The sequence below is a fragment of the Mesoplodon mirus genome (assembly GCF_964341445.2).
Source record: "Mesoplodon mirus genome assembly, chromosome: 9".
NCBI classification, from domain to species: domain Eukaryota; kingdom Metazoa; phylum Chordata; class Mammalia; order Artiodactyla; family Ziphiidae; genus Mesoplodon; species Mesoplodon mirus.
The window spans coordinates 83,582,539-83,601,796 of record NC_138985.1 but is presented as its reverse complement, the minus strand read 5'-3'; the positions used below and the strand labels follow the sequence as shown (position 1 = coordinate 83,601,796).

Below are 19,258 nucleotides of genomic sequence, written 5' to 3'. Positions count from 1 at the left end.
ATTATCTCTATCTCATACCTAAAGATAATCTATCAGTTGATACCCAAAATTGAGGAAATCTGTACGTAATTTTTTTTTTTTTTTTTTTTTTTTTTTTTTTGCTGTACGCGGGCCTCTCACTGTTGTGGCCTCTCCCGTTGCGGAGCACAGGCTCCGGACGCGCAGGCTCAGCGGCCATGGCTCACGGGCCCAGCCGCTCCGTGGCATGTGGGATCTTCCCGAACCGGGGCATGAACCCCTGTCCCCTGCATCGGCAGGCGGACTCTCGACCACTGCGCCACCAGGGAAGCCCTATACGTAATTTTAAAATTCAAATTGTTTTGAAACCCTGAGGAGGAGTTTGAACTTTCAAATCGAGACAGCCTTCTTAGTTTCCTAAAACCAATCACCACTTTAACACTTATCTGTGCAAGACTGACGACTAAAAATAATTTGTCACCATGTATGTTAATTTAACTAGCAGCAGATATAAGATTGAAATAACAGTACAGATTTATGATAAAGTAAATATTAACAGATTGATAATGTTAGAAACCACATAATCCTCTAGGGGTACATGTTCATGTGTCTGTCTGTGTGTAATTCAGAAAGGAGTGGGTAATATCTGTCTCTTGACCTTGCTCCTACTCTCTAACTAGGGTCACTTTAACCCACAGGCTGGTCACCCTCCCTAACCCCTTTGCTAATGAGTGGTGGTCCTGCCCCCCTGGCTGGCAGGCCCACCCTTCTTCAGCAAGCTGCTGCCCAGGGAAATGTCACTTTATTGTCAATGCTGCTTAATGAAGAAGGACTGGACATAAATTACTCCTGTGAAGATGGCCATTCTGCCTTGTATTCTGCTGCTAAGAATGGACATACAGGTAAGATGGTGCCATCTTACCTCACTGTATCACCCTCTTGCAAAAGGATGCAGAATCAGAAGCACCTGTAACCACTGTTACGCACAAAAGGTGAATTTAGGTTTCAAATTTTCTCTTTCAGGTAGAATAAATAACTTTTTTACATGATTTAAAGATTTTATAAGCATTTTAAAAATCCAAATTGGACAGTTCTGTAATAATCTAAACTTTTACTGCAGCTAGCAAAAAGTTATCTCTGTTTTATGCACAATGAAATGTATTCAGTTTGTAGAAATTTGGGGTCTAGTAACTGTAAAGCACATTTTCGAATAAAGCCCCCCCCCATCTGTTATCACTTTGGCCAGGACAAAATAGCTTTAATTTGTCTGTTAGAAATAGCTGGTGTCTGTGAAAGCAAAGCCTTAGGGCTTTAGTACATGCTGCAGTGAGGGAAAGTTTTAGTAGTTAGGAAAGGTCATGGGTCTGAAATTGTTCTGTAGTTGGAACAATTTATAGTTATTTGGATTTTTTTAAAGAGAACGGAGAGGTTGTACAATTATAAACGACATATCGATGAAGCCAGGGAATTAATCTTGTTCCTTAAAAAGCAAATCTTATAGTCAAATATACTAAAACATACAGTAGTGCAGATAAAGAGATGATTCGATGGCAAACACAAAGTCAAATAGTATTTCATATGTAAGCCATGTGATCCTTGGATAATTCACATCATGTGGCTTCCTTGGAAGTTTTCAGAGCTTCTCTATGTTCGAGTGGACTACTTGCAAGATTCTAGTGAACTACAAGATGATAGCTCATTATTTTAAAAGTATTTTGGAGTACTTCTTCAAAAGTACTATGGGAATTTTCTCTAATGTAAAGAAATTCAATCTAGTTAATAACGTGGAATGTGAGGTCTGGGTGATATTTTTGCCTGAGTTTGATGACTTTGTGTGGGTTCTCCTTGATCTTCATTCAGGGAGTTAAGTATAAGATGACCACAACATGAAAGCATTTTAAAGATTAAATTAAACATCATAAAGTAAGAATTTAACTATTTAAATACGAAGAATGGTATATCAGTTTGGTGAATGGATTTTGTTCTCCATCCAGTAATATTATTTTTGGGGATTGGCTGATGGGAAAATCTGGTAAAACATTTTCTGACATATGACAGTCCTTTCACTCATCAGCAACTCCTCTCCCTCCGCCCCGCCAAAATAAAACGAAAGAAATCATGTCTTAATTGGTGACTCTGGGGTATTAGAATCCTGGGGGAAAGGGGCGGCTTTCCCTTTATAATAGTCTGTGGAGTGTCACAGCGGCCCTGAAAAAATTGTCAGATGAGCTGTGCATGAGAGAGGTTCCTTGGGGTTAGTGTTTATCTACAGCTCGTATAGAATTTGGTTCATCATGACTAAGTGGGGAATTAAAATGGCTTTCTATTAAAATCCATAGACTGTGTGAGATTGCTGCTGAATGCAGAAGCCCAAGTCAATGCTGCTGATAAAAATGGCTTCACACCCTTGTGTGCTGCAGCTGCTCAGGGACATTTCAAGTAAGTGATGCTCTTAATTCTTTTTTTTTTTTCCTATGAAAAGAGCCTCTTTAATTTGCACACATATTTTAGTTCTGGCTGAATGTGTAAACTAGTGCTTAAGATCCGTTGGCAAATAAATTCAACTAAACATATTTCAGAATATAAACGCAAAGTAGGATCCTAAATTTGCTCTTCTTTTTTGTTGTTGTTATTTGTTTTTTATACAGCAGGTTCTTATCAGTCATCAGTTTTATACACATCAGTGTATACATGTCAATCCCAATCTCCCAATTCATCCCCCCACCACCCCCATCCCCCCACCACTTTCCCTGCTTGGTGTCCATACGTTTGTTCTCTACATCTGTGTCTGAACTTCTGCCCTGCAAACTGGCTCATCGGTACCATTTTTCTAGGTTCCACATACCTGCGTTAATATACGATATTTCTTTTTTCTCTTTCTGACTTACTTCACTCTGTATGACAGTCTCTAGATGCATCCACATCTCAACAAATGACTCAATTTCGTTCCTTTTTTTATGGCTGAGTAATATTCCATTGTATATATGTGCCACATCTTCTTTATCCATTTGTCTGCTGATGGGCATTTAGGTTGCTTCCATGACCTGGTTATTGTAAATAGTGCTGCAGTGAACACTGAGGTGCATGTGTCTTTTTGAATTATGTTTATCTCTGGGTATATGCCCAGTAGTGGGACTGCTGGATCATATGGTAATTCTATTTTTAGTTTTTTAAAGAACCTCATACTGTTCTCCATAGTGGCTGTATCGATTTACATTCCCACCAACAGTGCAAAAGCATTCCCTTTTCTCCACACCCTCTCCAGCATTTATTGTTTGTAGATTTTCTGATGATGCCCATTCTAACTGGTGTGAGGTGATACCTCATTGTAGTTTTGATTTGCATTTCTCTAATAATTCGTGATGTTGAGCAGCTTTTCTTTGGAGAAATGTCTATTTAGGTCTTCTGGCCATTTTTGGATTGGGTTGTTTGTTTCTTTAATATCGAGCCGCATGAGCAGTTTATATATTTGGGAGATTAATCCTTTGTTGATTCGTTTGCAAATATTTTCTCCCATTCTGAGGGTTGTCTTTTGGTCTTGTTTATGGTTTCCTTTGCTGGGCAAAAGCTTTGAAATTTCATTAGGTCCCATTTGTTTATTTTTGTTTTTATTTCCATGACTCTAGGAGGTGGATCAAAAAAGACCTTGCTGTGAATTATGTCAAAGAGTGTTCTTCCTATGTTTTCCTCTAAGAGTTTTATAGTGTCCGATCTTACATTTAGGTCTCGATTCCATTTTGAGTTTATTTTTGTGTATGGTGTTAGGGAGTGTTCTAATTTCATTCTTTTACATGTAGCTGTCTAGTTTTCCCAGCACCACTTATTGAAGAGACTGTCTTTTCTCCATTGTATATCTTTGCCTCCTTTGTCATAGATTAGTTGACCATAGGTGTGTGGGTTTATCTCTGGCCTACTATCTTGTTCCATTGATCTATGCTTCTGTTTTTGTGCCAGTACCATATTGTCTTGATTACTGTAGCTTTGTAGTATAGTCTGAAGTCAGGGAGTATGATTCCTCCAGCTCTGTTTTTTTCCCTCAAGACTGCTTTGGCTATTCGGGGTCTTCTGTGTTTCCATACAAATTTTAAGATTATTTGTTCTAGTGCCGTAAAAAATGCCATTGAAATTTGATAAGGATTGCATTGAATCTGTAGATTACTTTGGGTAGTATAGTCATTTTCACAATACTGATTCTTCCAATCCAAGAACATGGTATATCTCTCCATCTGTTGGTATCATCTTTAATTTCTTTCATCAGTGCCTTATAGTTTTCTGCATACAAGTCTTTTGTTTCCCTAGGTAGGTTTATTCCTAGGTATTTTATTCTTTTTGTTGCAATGGTAAATGGGAGTGTTTCCTTAATTTCTTTTTCAGATTTTTCATCATTAGTGTATAAGAATGCAAGAGATTTCTGTGCATTAATTTTGTATCCTGCAACTTTACCAAATTCATTGATTAGCTCTAGTAGTCTCCTGGTGGCATTTTTAGGATTCTCTATGTATAGTATTATGTCATCTGCAAACAGTGACAGTTTTACTTCTTCTTTTCCAATTTGTATTCCTTTTATTTCTTTTTCTTCTCTGATTACCATGGCTAGGACTTCCAAAACTATGTTGAATAATAGTGGTGAGAGTGGACATCCTTGTCTTGTTCTTGATCTTAGAGGAAATGCTTTCAGTTTTTCACCATTGAGAATGATGTTTGCTGTGGGATTGTCATATATGGCCTTTATTATGTTGAGGTAGGTGTCCTCTATGCCCACTTTCTGGAGAGTTTTTGTTTTTTTGGGTTTTTTTTGCAGTACATGGGCCTCTCACTGTTGTGGCCTCTCCCATTGTGGAGCACAGGCTCTGGACGCACAGGCCCAGCGGCCACGGCTCACGGGCCCAGCCGCTCCGCAGCATGTGGGATCCTCCTGGACCGGGGCACAAACCCATGTCCCTTGCATCGGCAGGTGGACCCCCAACCACTGCGCCACCAGGGAAGGCCCTCTGGAGAGTTTTTATCATAAATGGGTGTTGAATTTTGTCAGAAGCTTTTCTGCATCAATTGAGTTGATCATGATTTTTGTTCTTCAATTTGTTAATATGGTGTATCACATTGATTGATTTGCGTATATTGAAGAATGCTTGCATCCCTGGGATAAAACCCACTTGATCATGGTGTGTGATCCTATTAATGTGTTGTTGGATTCTGTTTTCTAGTATTGTTGAGGATTTTTGCATCTATATTCATCAGTGATATTGGTCTGTAATTTTCTTTTTTTTGTAGTATCTTTGTCTGGTTTTGGTATCAGGGTGATGGTGGCCTCATAGAATGAGTTTGGGAGTGTTCCTTCCTCTGCAGTTTTTTGTAAGAGTTTGAGAAGGTTGGGTGTTAGCTCTTCTCTAAATGTTTGATAGAATTCACCTGTGAAGGCATCTGGTCCTGGACTTTTGTTTGTTGGAAGATTTTTAATCACAGTTTCAATTTCATTACTTGTGATTGGTCTGTTCATATTTTCTGTTTCTTCCAGGTTCAGTCTTGGAAGTTTATACCTTTCTAAGAATATGTCCATTTCTTCCAGGTTGTCCATTTTATTGGCATAGAGTTGCTTGTAGTAGTCTCTTAGGATGCTTTATATTTCTGTGGTGTCTGTTGTAACTTCTTTTTCATTTCTGATTTTATTGATTTGAGTCCTCTTACTCTTTTTCTTGATGAGTCTGGCTAACGGTTTATCAATTGTGTTTATCTTCTCAAAGAACCAGCTTTTAGTTTTATTGATCTTTGCTATTGTTTTGTTTCTATTTCATTTATTTCTGGTCTGATCTTTATGATTTCTTTCCTTCTGCTAACTTTGGGTTTTGTTTGTTCTTCTTTCTCTAGTTCCTTCAGGTGTAAGGTTAGATTGTTTATTTGAGATTTTTCTTGTTTCTTGAGGTAGGCTTGTATAGCTATAAACTTCCCTCTGAGAACTGCTTTTGCTGCAGTCATGGGTTTTAGATCGTCATGTTTTCATTGTCATTTGTCTCTAGGTTTTTTCTGATTTCCTCTTTGATTTCTTCAGTGATCTCTTGGTTATTTAGTAACGTATTGTTTAGCCTCCATGCGTTTGTGTTTTTTACGTTTTTTTCCCTGTAATTGGTTTCTAATCTCATAGTGTTGTGGTCAGAAAAGATGCTTGATATGATTTCAATGTTCTTAAATTTACTGAGGCTTTATTTGTGACCTAGGATGTGATCTGTCCTGGAGAATGTTCCGTGCACACTTGAGAAGAAAGTGTAATCTGCTGTTTTTAGATGGAGTGTCATATAAATATCAGTTAAATCTATCTGGTCTATTGTGTCTTTTAAAGCTTCTGTTTCCTTATTTATTTTCATTTTGGATGATCTGTCCATTGGTGTAAGTGAGGTGTCAAAGTCCCCCACTATTATTGTGTTACTGTTGATTTCCTCTTTTATAGCTGTTAGCAATTGCCTTATGTATCGAGGTGCTGCTATGTTGGGTGCATATATATTTATAATTGTTATATCTTCTTCTTGGATTGATCCCTTGATCATTATGTAGTGTTGTTCCTTGTCTCTTGTAACATTCTTTATTTTATACTCTATTTTATCTGATATGAGTATAGCTACTCCAGCTTTCTTTTGATTTCCACTTGCATGGAATATCTTTTCCATCCCCTCACTTTCAGTCTGTATGTGTCCCTAGGTCTGAAGTGGGTCTCTTGTAGACAGCGTATATATAGGTCTTCTTTTTGTATCCATTCAGCAAGCCTGTGTCTTTTGGTTGGAGCATTTAATCCATTCATGTTTAAGGTAGTTATCGATATGTATGTTCCTATGACCATTTTTTAAATTGTTTTGGGTTTGTTTTTGTAGGTCCTTTTCTTCTCTTGTCTTTCCCACTTAGAGAAGTTCATTTAGCATTTGTTGAAGAGCTGGTTTGGTGGTTCTGAATTCTCTTAGCTTTTGCCTGTCTGTAAAGCTTTTGATTTCTCCATCAAATCTGAATGAGATCCTTGCCGGGTAGAGTAATCTTGGTTGTAGGTTCTTCCCTTTCATCACTTTAAGTATATCATGCCACTCCTTTCTGGCTTGTAGAGTTTCTGCTGAGAAATCAGCTGTTAACCTTATGGGAGTTCCATTGTATGTTATTTGTCGTTTTTCCCTTGCTGTTTTTAATAATTTTTCTTTGTCTTTAATTTTTGCCAGTTTGATTACTATGTGTCTTGGCGTGTTTCTCCTTGGGTTTATCCTGTATGGGACTCTCTGCGCTTACTGGACTTGGGTGGCTATTTGCTTTCCCATGTTAGGGAAGTTTTCAACTATAGTCTCTTCAATATTTTCTATGGTCCTTTCTCTCTCTCTTCTCCTTCTGGGATCCCTGTAATGTGAATGTTGTTGTGTTTAATGTTGTCCCAGAGGTCTCTTAGGCTGTCTTCATTTCTTTTCATTCTTTTTTCTTTATTCTGTTCTGGAGTAGTGAATTCCACTATTCTGTCTTCCAGGTTATGTATCCGTTCTTGTGCCTCAGTTATTCTGCTATTGATTCCTTCTAGTGTAGTTTTCATTTCAGTTATGGTATCGTTCATTTCTGTTAGTTTATTCTTTAATTCTTCTAGGTCTTTTTTAAACATTCCTTGCATCTTCTCGGTCTTTGCCTCTATTCTTTTTCCGAGGTCCTAGATCATCTTTGCTCTCATTATTCTGAATTCTTTTTCTGGAAGGTTGCCTATCTCCACTTCATTTAGTTGTGTTACTGGGGTTTTATCTTGTTGCTTCATCTGGTACATAGCCCTCTGCCTTTTCATTTTGTTTATCTTTCTGTGAATGTGGTTTTTGTTCCACAGGCCACAGGACTGTAGTTCTTCTTGCTTCTGCTCTCTGCCCTCTGGTGGATGAGTCTATCTAAGAGGCTTGTGAAAGTTTCCTAAATTTGCTCTTCTTAATAATAGATTTTTGTATATGAGGGAAATGAAGAGGAATATGCTATTTCCAAATCTCATGTGAATGAACTTGCTTCCGAAGAAGAAGATCATTTTTAGCATATCAACATAAAGTCATCCCTCCTGTCTATGGGGGATTGGTTCCAGGACCTCCTACAGATACCAAAATCGAGGATGCTCTAAGTCCGTTATATAAAATGGTGCCGTATTTGCATATAACCCACGCATGTCCTCCCGTATACTTTAAACCGTCTTTAGGTTACTTATAATACCTAATACAATGTAAATGCTATGTAAATAGCTGCGAGCATGTGGTAAATTCAAGTTTTGCTTTTTGGAACTTCCTAGGATTTTTTCTAAGTATTTTCCATCTGGGGTTGGTTGAATCCGCAGATGTGAAACCTGCAGATATGGACGGCCGACTGTGTATGTGGTTATATAACGGATTGTTAAACACTTTGCTGTTCACTATTTTCCACCACCACAACCCAAAAACCTTTTTTATGTGCGATGGCATTAAATGTAAAACATAGAATTATATTAATTGTAATACTCTTAACTTCCTACTGGCAGTTTATTCAGTATTAAATACCAATTATTCACTTTATTTTATCATTAAAAAAAAATTGAAGCAGAACTTACATACTGAAAGAAATTAGAGCACAAAACCAAAAAGAGCCTATCAAGTAAAATATGTGTAAGTTTAGCAGTGATTTCTTCAGTAGCTTACTAAGTCAGTTGACTATAGATATAACTTTCTAAAATCAAGTCATATTTTAATAATAAAATAGAATATAGCTAAATTGCTTTCTTTGCCTGTGATGAAATGGCAGGCTCTGGAGAATGAAAGCTGTGTTCAACTTTTTTGTTTTACCATCTGGATAGAAATGTTTCCTTTAACAAATCTCAGAATTCTTGAAATATGGGTTTTACATTTTATACTAATGTTACTAGTCATAAAGGTAAACTTTTTAAAATTCAAAATGCATCCATAAAGTTCAGTATTTTTTTTTTTTTCTGTGTGTGTAACATGTCTCATCACCCTGAGTTTATTGTTGAGGATCAGAGCTACTGATTTGCTGCTCTTTTTGCATGTATCCTAAGTCCTCCAAGAGAGATTCTTCTTTTGGGCTGTACTTTTACCTTTACTGCCAGCAGGCAATCTGTAGGGCCACTTGCTTGGATAGTGTAACAGTCATGGGAACAGAGGCATGGATGGCTTTGCAAAAAGGGAGAACCCTGGGGAACTTCAGGGGCTTGATTAATTTAAATGTGTATTAGATACACAACAATATGTAACTTATTTTAAAAATATGCATAAACAAACCAAATGTTGCCAAGGGAAGCCAAGAAAAAACATGCATCTGAGCAAAGAAACAAAGATGTGAGTTCCTTCTTAATTTGATGATTTATCACTCTTTTTAAAGTTTATTCTATCTAATTTTGCAAACTGAAGTTAGTTCCTAAGTGCCGTGAAGTCTTGAATTTACCTCATTGTTTTGCTTCTTGATTCTCAGGGCAATGTGTTTCTGCTTAGCTGTGTCTTCTTCCTCATAAACTAGCCCCACTTCAGGAGACAGGACAGCCTCTGCTGTCTTTTCTCCCCAAGATGGCCCTTTTCTGTCTCCGTACTGCCTTTTATAGTGGAGGCAAATGGTGCCCTGCTGTCTGTGCTATTTATAATTATTTTCTCAAGTGGAAATCTCAGAATGACTCAGCAGCCTGACTTTTTTCAAGGTTCAAACTATTTTGAACCACAAATAATATATATGTCAAGCACAGTTAAACATATTCCAAGGACTCTACTTTCACCGTTTGGTTGCAGAGAACTGTCATAAACCACGTATTCACACTTGATCAAAGCTGCTATTTTAAATTTTCATGGGAGTAGTTAAAATACATCTTCCAGCCTTGTTAAAAACAGTATCTATGTAATAAGACCAGGAATAATTGATACATATATTTAATAATTCATGGAAATAAAGCTGCGGAATTGCTCTAGCATTATTTTCTCTGTTTAATATCTTGGTCAGGTGGTACTTCAGAAATCAAGCCCAGTTTGTATGTAATTAATCATAATCTTGCATTTAGGTGTGTAGAATTATTAATTGCATATGATGCTAATATTAATCATGCTGCTGATGGAGGACAGACACCTCTGTACCTGGCCTGTAAAAATGGAAATAAAGAATGTATTAAACTCTTGTTGGAAGCTGGAACTGACCGAAGTGTAAAAACCAGAGTGAGTACCTGTATGTTGGGTTTTGTCCTATAATTTACAACATGTCTCCAAACTCTACAGCTCGAAAAATAAAACCGGTTAAAATACAGGTTGCTTTGTTTTGTTTTGCTTTGAGGATATTGGATAAAGACATTGTCTTATTTGTTTGAGCATCTGATTATTAGAAGCTTGTTCATTAGCCTTTCTTTTTAAAGGTAGTTGGTGTAGTGCCTGGGAATTGTAAGCATTGGACAAAGGTCATCTGTCATCGAGGCCATCATCACTATCCACAGTAGTGCTCATTTGTAGTATGTGTAAACAGGAGGGAGTTTGTGGCAAGACAGTGCCCATTGCCAGCACTTAGAGGAAGGTTATTTGTGCTCACTGTTCTTCCCAGGACTGACAGTTTATTGTTGCTAAGATTATGCAACACCTCACAGAGTTCAAGGTCATTGTCTAATTTGAGTCAGAACTTGAAGCACTGTGTGTGGAAACCCACTATGGAGCCTAACAGGCTGAGGTAGCTGTTGACTCTGTCACACGCAGTTCTGGTACCTCCTGTACAGGGCGCACAGGTGAAGTCAGGGACTTAGAAACTGAAGAAATTTGGAGTCTGATCCACAGAAGAGTCTTTGGATAATACTTCTGGCTCAGCCACACAGAAATGCATTTGAAACAAACTTCTCAATTCAGCTTCCCAAACTGGCCTTCATCAACCTATCATGATAGACTTAAAGACCAAGAAATCAGCCTTCGTACACTGGCATGCATTTCTCCAGTGGGGGCCCATCTAAGGACTGGTGGGTTTAACGGAGCCCACTCTTCACTGGGATCAGGAATTTTTTTTTTTTTTTTTTTTTTTTTTGCAGCTTCCCAGAATGTGAAAAGTGTAATAATCACCACCCTCCAGGATATTCCTGATGAAAGACAAGTGTAGACTTCTTAATCTCCAAAGGTTATCTGAACCTTGGATCTCTTCTGTTAATAGAGAATTGACTATACTGTGCATCCATTTCATAGGAAACACCCTTAAAATTTTCTAGGATAAAAAGGTGCATTACCTACTTTAAGGTCGCTCTTAGATCTTGGATTTTCTTAATTTCTCAAAAGAAAACAAACAGTTAATGGTATAACCAGAGATATAAGCTAGGTATAGACATTTTCCATTGAGTCCTATTGCAAGGGCTTTTTTTCTTTAATTTCCTTTCTATTTATTTTTTGAAAATCTGAGAAAATAGTCCAGATTCATGTTGTTTTATATATTTTACTTAAGAAATCTGTGGTATTACACATATTCATTATAAAATTCTACCTTACATATGAAAAAGGAATGAATTTTACATCATTATCTGAATGAAAAATAAGTAGTTCAACATAAAAAGTCACATCCTGTAAGTCAGAGAACACAGAAATCCACGCTCTCAAGCTAGTTGTTGATAAACTGAATGAAATCGTTAGAAGTACAGAGGCTCCAAAGTACAGAGATAAATAGCATAATTGATAAAGGACCTTAAGGGAGTGATTATTTCTCATGACTTGTAATAAGAAACCAAAGGAGAATGAAAGATTTTAAGTTTTTCAGAAGTAATTGCATGGCCTTTGTAATATAAATTAAGGAAGGTCAAGAGCACTTACACTCTTCGGCCTAATTAAGGCTGATACCCACGTAAAGGTGTCTAAAGCCCAACAAAGAACAAGCCATGAGACACTTTATCTGCCTGGGGTACACCGGAGGACCATATGGTATTCCAGCTACTGCCCAGCCATGGTCTGCTGTTAGCCAAGTCGATTCCCTTGATATGAGATACAGAACCAGAGAAAAAGCCACATCATTCAGTGAGAGCTTTAGCAAATGATCAGATGACTCAGTCTAAGTGTAGATGGTTACCATTTATTGTCTGTTTTTCTCCCTGTCTTCTACCCCGTTATTTTTTTTAAAGTGTACTGTAACTCACTGACAAAATAATGTAGCAGTATGAAATACCAAATGAAAAAAATAGGCCAAAGGGAAAAGAAAATGAAGCCAAAATACGTATCACCAAAATAATTCTCAATTCTTTTATGAAAGTCTTAAAAATCTAATGAAGGTGGATACCTGAGTAGAAGGCAGACCTATCTTTATATAAAAATGAGAGACTACAGAGGGGATCAGGATTTCCCCTAGAATAGTGTTTGTCAAACTTAAGTGCAGCAGAGTTGCCCAGACGGCTGTTAAAATGGATTGCGGGGCCCCAACCTTGAGGTTTCTGATTCAGTAGGTCTGGGATGAGGCTCAATAATTTACATTTCTAACAAGTTCACAGATGGTGCTATGCTGCTGGTCAGGGGACCACACTTGGAGAACCACTATCCTAGGAAAGAGTTGTGAGTCTGCTCTAGCAACCAGCTAAGTGGACAGTTGAGGCTTCAAAGTATAATATGTTCTAGAGAATGGGCCCAAGTGTTTTAGTTGGAACATTTTCTAAGCTTGCATTTATCAATATCCAGCTGCAGTCACAGAGAGCTCCATAGAGGCTGATAGGTATCTCATGAAGTTACTTGACTTTGTTTTTCCTTCATGTCTGCCTTTTCCCTGTTAATCTAGAATCTTTCCTTCTGAAATCAGTGGCATAAAATTTTAAGATAACTAGAATTAGGACTCTTCCCTGTAAGTAAAACTGGCTTATAACAGCATTCATTTAGTACAGTACTGGTAACTTTATATTTGCATATAAATTTAAAAAAATCTTTATGCTAAAGTTCATTCTCTTTCATAATATTAAATTGAGATTTTGTTTTACCATATATAATGCTTAGTTACCATCCTGGGCAGTACCTGTTTACTCCAAATGGTCAACTGTTAAGAGGAAATTCTTACCAAATAGCAAACATGAGTCATAGCAATGGAAAATACACTAATTGACAGTGGTCTGAGAACTTAGCTCATCTATGATATTCAGGATCGGAAGCCTGCTTTGCCCAGCTCAGTGGTCCATGCCCAAGAACATGTAGAGGTGAACTTTAAATAACACAGTTCTCAACATTGACGTTGTAATCAACCCTTTCCCCCTGGTCGTTTTATTTTCAGGATGGCTGGACACCAGTTCATGCAGCTGTGGACACTGGTAATGTGGACAGCCTCAAGCTTCTTATGTACCATAGGGCCCCAGCTCATGGAAACTCGTTGCATGAGGGGCCCGAGTCGGGCGTCTTTGACTTGGACGGAGGAGAAGAGAGTCGTGAGGGCACATCCAAGCCTGTTGTTCCTGCAGACCTCATCAACCACGCCAACAGCAAAGGCTGGACTGCTGCCCATATTGCTGCTTCAAAAGGTTTTAAGGTGTGTCTGGTAGCAGCTGACCTCATTACACGGTTGTAATTTGATGAGTGGCGAAGTTGTCTGCTATTGACTGAGTGTGTTTCACCTGAATAATTGGGGACTGAGCAGTAGTACCATTGCAGGAGATGATCCGCTTCCAGTACGAACCAACTTTTTTTTGTCCAGCAGATATTTATGGTCAAGCGTATATGAGACTTAATCACAAAAATCAGTTTGGAGTTTGTTAACAAATGTGGGAGTAATTCCAGACATTTTGTCTCACGTCAAATGAGAGGAAAAGTTGGATATTAATAGAGTGCACAGGGTTGTTTGATTCCGTACCAAGACCATGCCATGAGTTAGAGGGAGGGCCAGGATTCAAGTACACATGCCCTGTACTCTGAACTCCCTCACTATCCCTACCTGTGCTGTCTTATGGTACATAAGAGGGCATTCTAGATTTCACTCATCAGTTAGAAGAGAGAAAGATTCTGATTATTAAGGAAATAACATAAAATAGTAAGCCATCCATTCATGCTTCTTTTTCTATTTAAATCACTTTAGCAATAATATTGCTTTAACAATGGAAATCTATCAGGAAGCTCCCGAGTGCAAGGCATTGTGTAAGCTAACATTTGCAGGAATCATTTATGTGATTAGTTAACTCCTAGTTCAGTGGCAAGGGTGCAAGATACAAGACAAGTGTAGGATAAGAGAAGTTCAAAAAATTTAAAACAAGGGTAATAGATGCGTGGTTGGAACAGTACAAAAAGGCAAATTTTTATTTTTTGGAAGAGAGAGTGCACGTATTTCAGAGAGCAGAGTTGTGGAATATTAGGCTCAGGAATGGCTTATTCTGGAGGAGATGGAAACGATTTTGGCCTTGCAGGGTGTGTTAAATTTGTCACCCATCACTGGAGAGGAGAGTAGTTCAGATGGAGGGAGCAGTAGGAACAGACCAGAAGTAGGGAGGTGGGTAACAGCTCCAATTGAGCTAATGAAGAGTAGTGAGAAGTTTCACAGTATGGCACCAGCCTTTAGTGTTGTATTAAGAAGTTTGAGCTTTATTTACTAGTCGGTAAAACCATTGAAAGGTTTTGTACAAAGGAACAAAAGAATCAGCTCTGTAGTTTAGATTGATTGACTTAGCAATAACATTTAGAAGACTAGGGATTATGAAAACATTGGCGGCAGGGGAGAGACTAGGTGAAAGATGATGGGAGTGGTAGAAATAATAAGAGAGATCACAGAGTACAAATGTCCAAGAATTGAAGACAGATTAGATACAGGAAATGAGCGAGCTAAATAGAAGGATCATAGTGACATTCCCAGAAAGAGGAAAGAAGAGGCGTCATTGTGTTCAAGAAGATAGAATGTGGGGCTTCCCTGGTGGCACAGTGGTTGAGAATCTGCCTGCCAATGCAGGGGACATGGGTTCGAGCCCTGGTCTGGGAAGATCCCACATGCCGCGGAGCAACTAGGCCCGTGAGCCACAACTACTGAGCCTGTGCGTCTGGAGCTTGTGCTCCACAACAAGAGAGGCCATGACAGTGAGAGGCCCGTGCACCATGATGAAGAGTGGCCCCTGCTCGCCGCAACTAGAGAAAGCCCACGCACAGAAACGAGGACCCAACACAGCCAAAAATAAATAAATAAATAAATTAAAAAAAAAAAAAAAGATAGAATGTGGATTTAAGCATGCTGAATTGCTGAATTTAATTCTGGGATATGTCCAACCAGATGGAGATATCTGGAAATAGCTAGAAATGTGCATTTGGAGCTCTTGGTTGGGTAACTTCCTGTTGTTATGATCTAGAGCAGAAGCTGTTCATTTTGGACTTTGGGTTTTTTTTTAAACTAGTGAGAAAAAGGCATGATTCAGTTCAACGTGGAGGTATTGCTTGCTAGTAGTAGTTTACTCCTATTTTATCCTTAAAAAAAACCTACAGAAATTCTGTGAACTTGATATATATATATTGGTTTGAATGGAAGGCAGTGACATTTGACATAAGTTTTTGGAAGACAAGATGGAAAATATGAAAGCTTAAATTTGAAAATGCATAGTTAATCTAAGACAGTGAATCTCATTTGATGGAGGAAAGGTACATGGAAGGGGTAGTTCTCAACTTACTTCCCCCTTCAAGAAAATCTGAGGATAATGCAAGAGGTTACTGACAGTGGTAGGTTGTTCACGCACTCAACCTGAAGGCAAGAAAAAAAAAAAGGCAAAACAAAAAACAAAACCTGAGCATCACTGATCTAGAATGATCAGCCACTGACCCTCTGATGCAAGGCAGAGAGAGAAGCCCACTCTCCAGGGTGAGTTACCCTGCAGGGTGGGAGGCTTGAGTTGCCACTCAGCTCCTTCATTATGAACTCCTCATAAGTCCTGGTGTTTTTATAGCCGAGGATGGCATCTTCATGGCTTCCCAGGCCCCTGGCAACGTGGATGCTCTGTCATCATTGAGTAAAGGGAAATAGGATTTCTTTCTCACATGTAATATGACTCTCTCTGTATCCTCTTATGTTAAGAAGCTTAAGATAAATTTTGAACAAGAAGAGAGATTTTAGAAAGTGAGCGTGACTGACAATATCCACACACCGCAAAGAAAAATAATAAAATAATAGATTTTTTTTTTTGCCCTGGAGTAGATACGTCATCTTTCAGGCTACCTCTTCATTTTATGGTTAGGATATTGAAACCCTGGAGGGATTAATAGATAGAAGTTGGAAATGAAGCCCAGAATGCATGGTTTCATTACTTGTGCGGCCTGCCTTCCTAGTCAGTAGTGGGTATTGGAAAATATTTTTCATCCTTTGCCTAATACAGTGTTTATATCCTGGCTGACTCCATAGAGGTAATCCATTCACAACTAAGTTGCTAAGACCAGTTTTCTGAAAAACTAAATTACAATTCTGAGTTAATCATTGTGTGGGTGAAGAGGTTCTACACTGACCACAAGTAGAGCTTAAAAGGTGTATGTTTTTTTTTTCGCTTTGTAGTAGCATATATGTGTCCAATCCGCATAAGGTAGTAGTACCACTGTTACCCAAGAGGATGACTTCAGTTTCCATGTGTTTTTCAATGTAAAAAAAAGTGGGATTTCAGAGCATGAAGACACATAGCTCATCTAGTCCAGCTGCCTTGCCTTGCAGATGAAAAAATTAAGTTTTGGGAGATAGTGTAACTAATTCCCCAAGGTCAATTCATAGAAGACCAGATTCCAAATCAGTCCTTTTCCCACTTAGTTCTTGGTCTTTTTCCCAATGTTTAAGCAATTTATGCAAATCACCATTTAGTGTTTGGTAACAAGAGTAGCTCTCTCTAAAGCTGGTCTGTGACTGCTCCGAAGTTGAACTCACTGAGGATAAACCTGTTTTCATCACTTAGGGTGAGTGGATAGAAGAGTTTCTTAGTGAAACTCTGTGTTCTGTCATGAGAACTCTGACATGTCAAGTTCCTGCCGCAGAAATAGATTAGGGAGAGTGTCTGGATTTGAGCGGCTAGTTGTTGAAGCTCTTGTACAAACAGATTCTTTATTTGGGGGATTATGTGTTTTGAGTAGATGATAATTCTAGTTTACGTATCGCCCAAGCCAGTGGCTTCCTGTCACTCATGCTCTTACTCAGCCTTTCTGGGTTGTTTAACACGTTGACTGTAATGCAGACTCCTCCTCAGCTTCTAGAACACTGCTCCTTCCTCGCTTCCCTTTTGAATTTGCTGACCAGGCTTTCTCTTTGTTTTTCTGGTTTTTCTCTTTTGTTTTTTAACCCTCAGCAACTCCCATGCTCCTTCCTAGCTGCCTAGTCCTATTTTTTTTTTTTTTTGCGGTACGCGGGCTTCTCACTGTTGTGGCCTCTCCCGTTGCGGAGCACAGGCTCCGGACGCGCAGGCTCAGCGGCCATGGCTCACGGGCCCAGCCGCTCCATGGCATATGGGATCTTCCCGGACCAGGGCACGAACCTGTGTCCCTTGCATCTGCAGGCGGACTCTCAACCACTGCACCACCAGGGAAGCCCCTGCCTAGTCCTATTTTTAAGAGTTTATCCAGTCTTTCAACTTTAACTGTGGCTTCTACAGTAACTCTTCCCAAACCCAGATCTCACACCTGGCTTTTTACCTGTCTTCCAGCCATTTATTTCCACCATACTAGAGGTCATCTCTAGGCAGTCCCACAGTCCTCTGGTCAGGCAGTGGCCTTCTTGTTGCCATCTTTACGCCAGCCTCACAGTGTGTAGGAACTGTGGACTGATGGATGCATTTTTAGTTCTTAGCCAGGCGAGTGTCAGGCATTCCCTCCCACACTCCAGCATCCACCTGACTGGATAGTCTGGATGTGGTATTTGTCTTAAGCACAGAGGCCCACATGGAGCCCCAAGATTTAGATTTCCTCTCCCTAGGTCATGGCTGCAAAGAGAAAACAAATGATAGGAGTCCCTAAATTTCTTCCTTGTCACAGAGTTGGGTACCTGGCTAGGAGAAGACAAAGACAGGATAACCTGTGAGGTTGGACCAAGTCTTTGGGACTAGATGATAAATAGAAATCTGTGCTTTTGATTCTGCATGATAATTTTTTCCCCTTAATTTTTATAAAATTACTTTCGAAAAAGACTGTGTGTAGATAAAGGGAAGGCTATTTTTTAAAACTCTCATTCTAGAGTGTTCAGTGCAGAGTATTGCATCCTTGCTTAATTTGAACAGCAATGACTCACAGAATCCTAAAGGTTTCTCACATAAACTTGGCCAACCAGAGTCTTGCTTCACCCCTCACCCAAGACATACGCTTTCTGGTGTTTTCCACTAACACCTTTCTTGGGTCTGGTTTTGACCCTTTTTCTCCTCTCGCTCTCTACTTTCCCCCTTGAATGATCTTTTTGGCCTCCAGAATATAATCTATAGAGATTCCAAAATCCTCTCTCTAGCCCACCTAACCATGTCCTGAGTCCATTCAGGAAGGTCTTACCCAGGACGCCCATGGTTTTACAGGGCATCTCCTTGATAGCCCAGTTGGCCCAGTACAGTCCTTGTTTATGCCCATCATCCCAATGTAACCATTAACAGTGCCCCTTTTTACTCTTAAAAGTGTCCCAGTTTAACCAATTATATGGTAACCCTATTGATGACCATATTCGTGTTTACTTCCACCAAACAGCTCCATGAGGATGCATGCCTGGGCTCCCGTGTTTAGGCTGCATCTCTTGTTCCTCCTCTCTTAATCCACTAACATCACCTGACATTTGTGTTTATTGCTCCATCCTCCTAAGATAATGAATTCGAATGATTGATAAAACTCTAGATTTTATTCCCTTATAAATGAACATGTAAACAAAGGGAAGGCTATTTTTTTCAATGTCCCTTGGGGAGCCCTCATCACGGGCTGTCTGGACTTGCGTAGGCCCTGCTGTGATCTCCTCATCTCCAGTCTCTCCAGCTCCTTTACACTGTCTTGAGAGGGGCCTTCCTAACAGGAAGTTGGTCATGTAATTTACCTTTCATCTTTACAAGGATAAGTGACCTTTCTGTCGCTTCAAGGATAAGTGCCAGATCTTTACATGACAGACAAGTCCGGTCCAGATCTGGCCTCAGCCTCTCTCCACAAGCACCCTTGTCCCCTTTCCTCGTGCACTCTCTGCTCTAACCCTGCACTGCTGGCTGCTCTGTAGATGTCCTGTGCTGTCTCTTCTCTCCCTGCCTTTGCATCTGCTCTTCTCATTACCTCAAATGGCCTCTTCTGTCCTGACCCCTCCCTGCCTGGGAAACATCTCAGCTTAAGTCTTGGCTTCCAGGAGTTCATTGGTCCCCAGAGCACCTCTTCACACTTCACTTAGGGAGCTTGTTCTTTACTGTATTATT

At 39.3% G+C, this 19,258-nt stretch overlaps 1 protein-coding gene across 4 annotated transcripts in view; it reads left to right on the top strand.

Moving 5' to 3' along the window:
* Window positions 1–19,258, top strand: part of CTTNBP2 (cortactin binding protein 2) — a 188,890-nt gene that overhangs the window by 112,147 nt on the left and 57,485 nt on the right. For all 4 annotated transcript variants that reach the window (XM_082632187.1, XM_082632186.1, XM_082632185.1 and 1 more), the window contains 4 exons: window positions 657–860; window positions 2,298–2,397; window positions 9,977–10,127; window positions 13,174–13,425. In XM_082632187.1, the coding sequence (XP_082488313.1) occupies window positions 657–860; window positions 2,298–2,397; window positions 9,977–10,127; window positions 13,174–13,425 (707 nt within the window). The remainder of the gene's footprint in view (window positions 1–656; window positions 861–2,297; window positions 2,398–9,976; window positions 10,128–13,173; window positions 13,426–19,258) is intronic.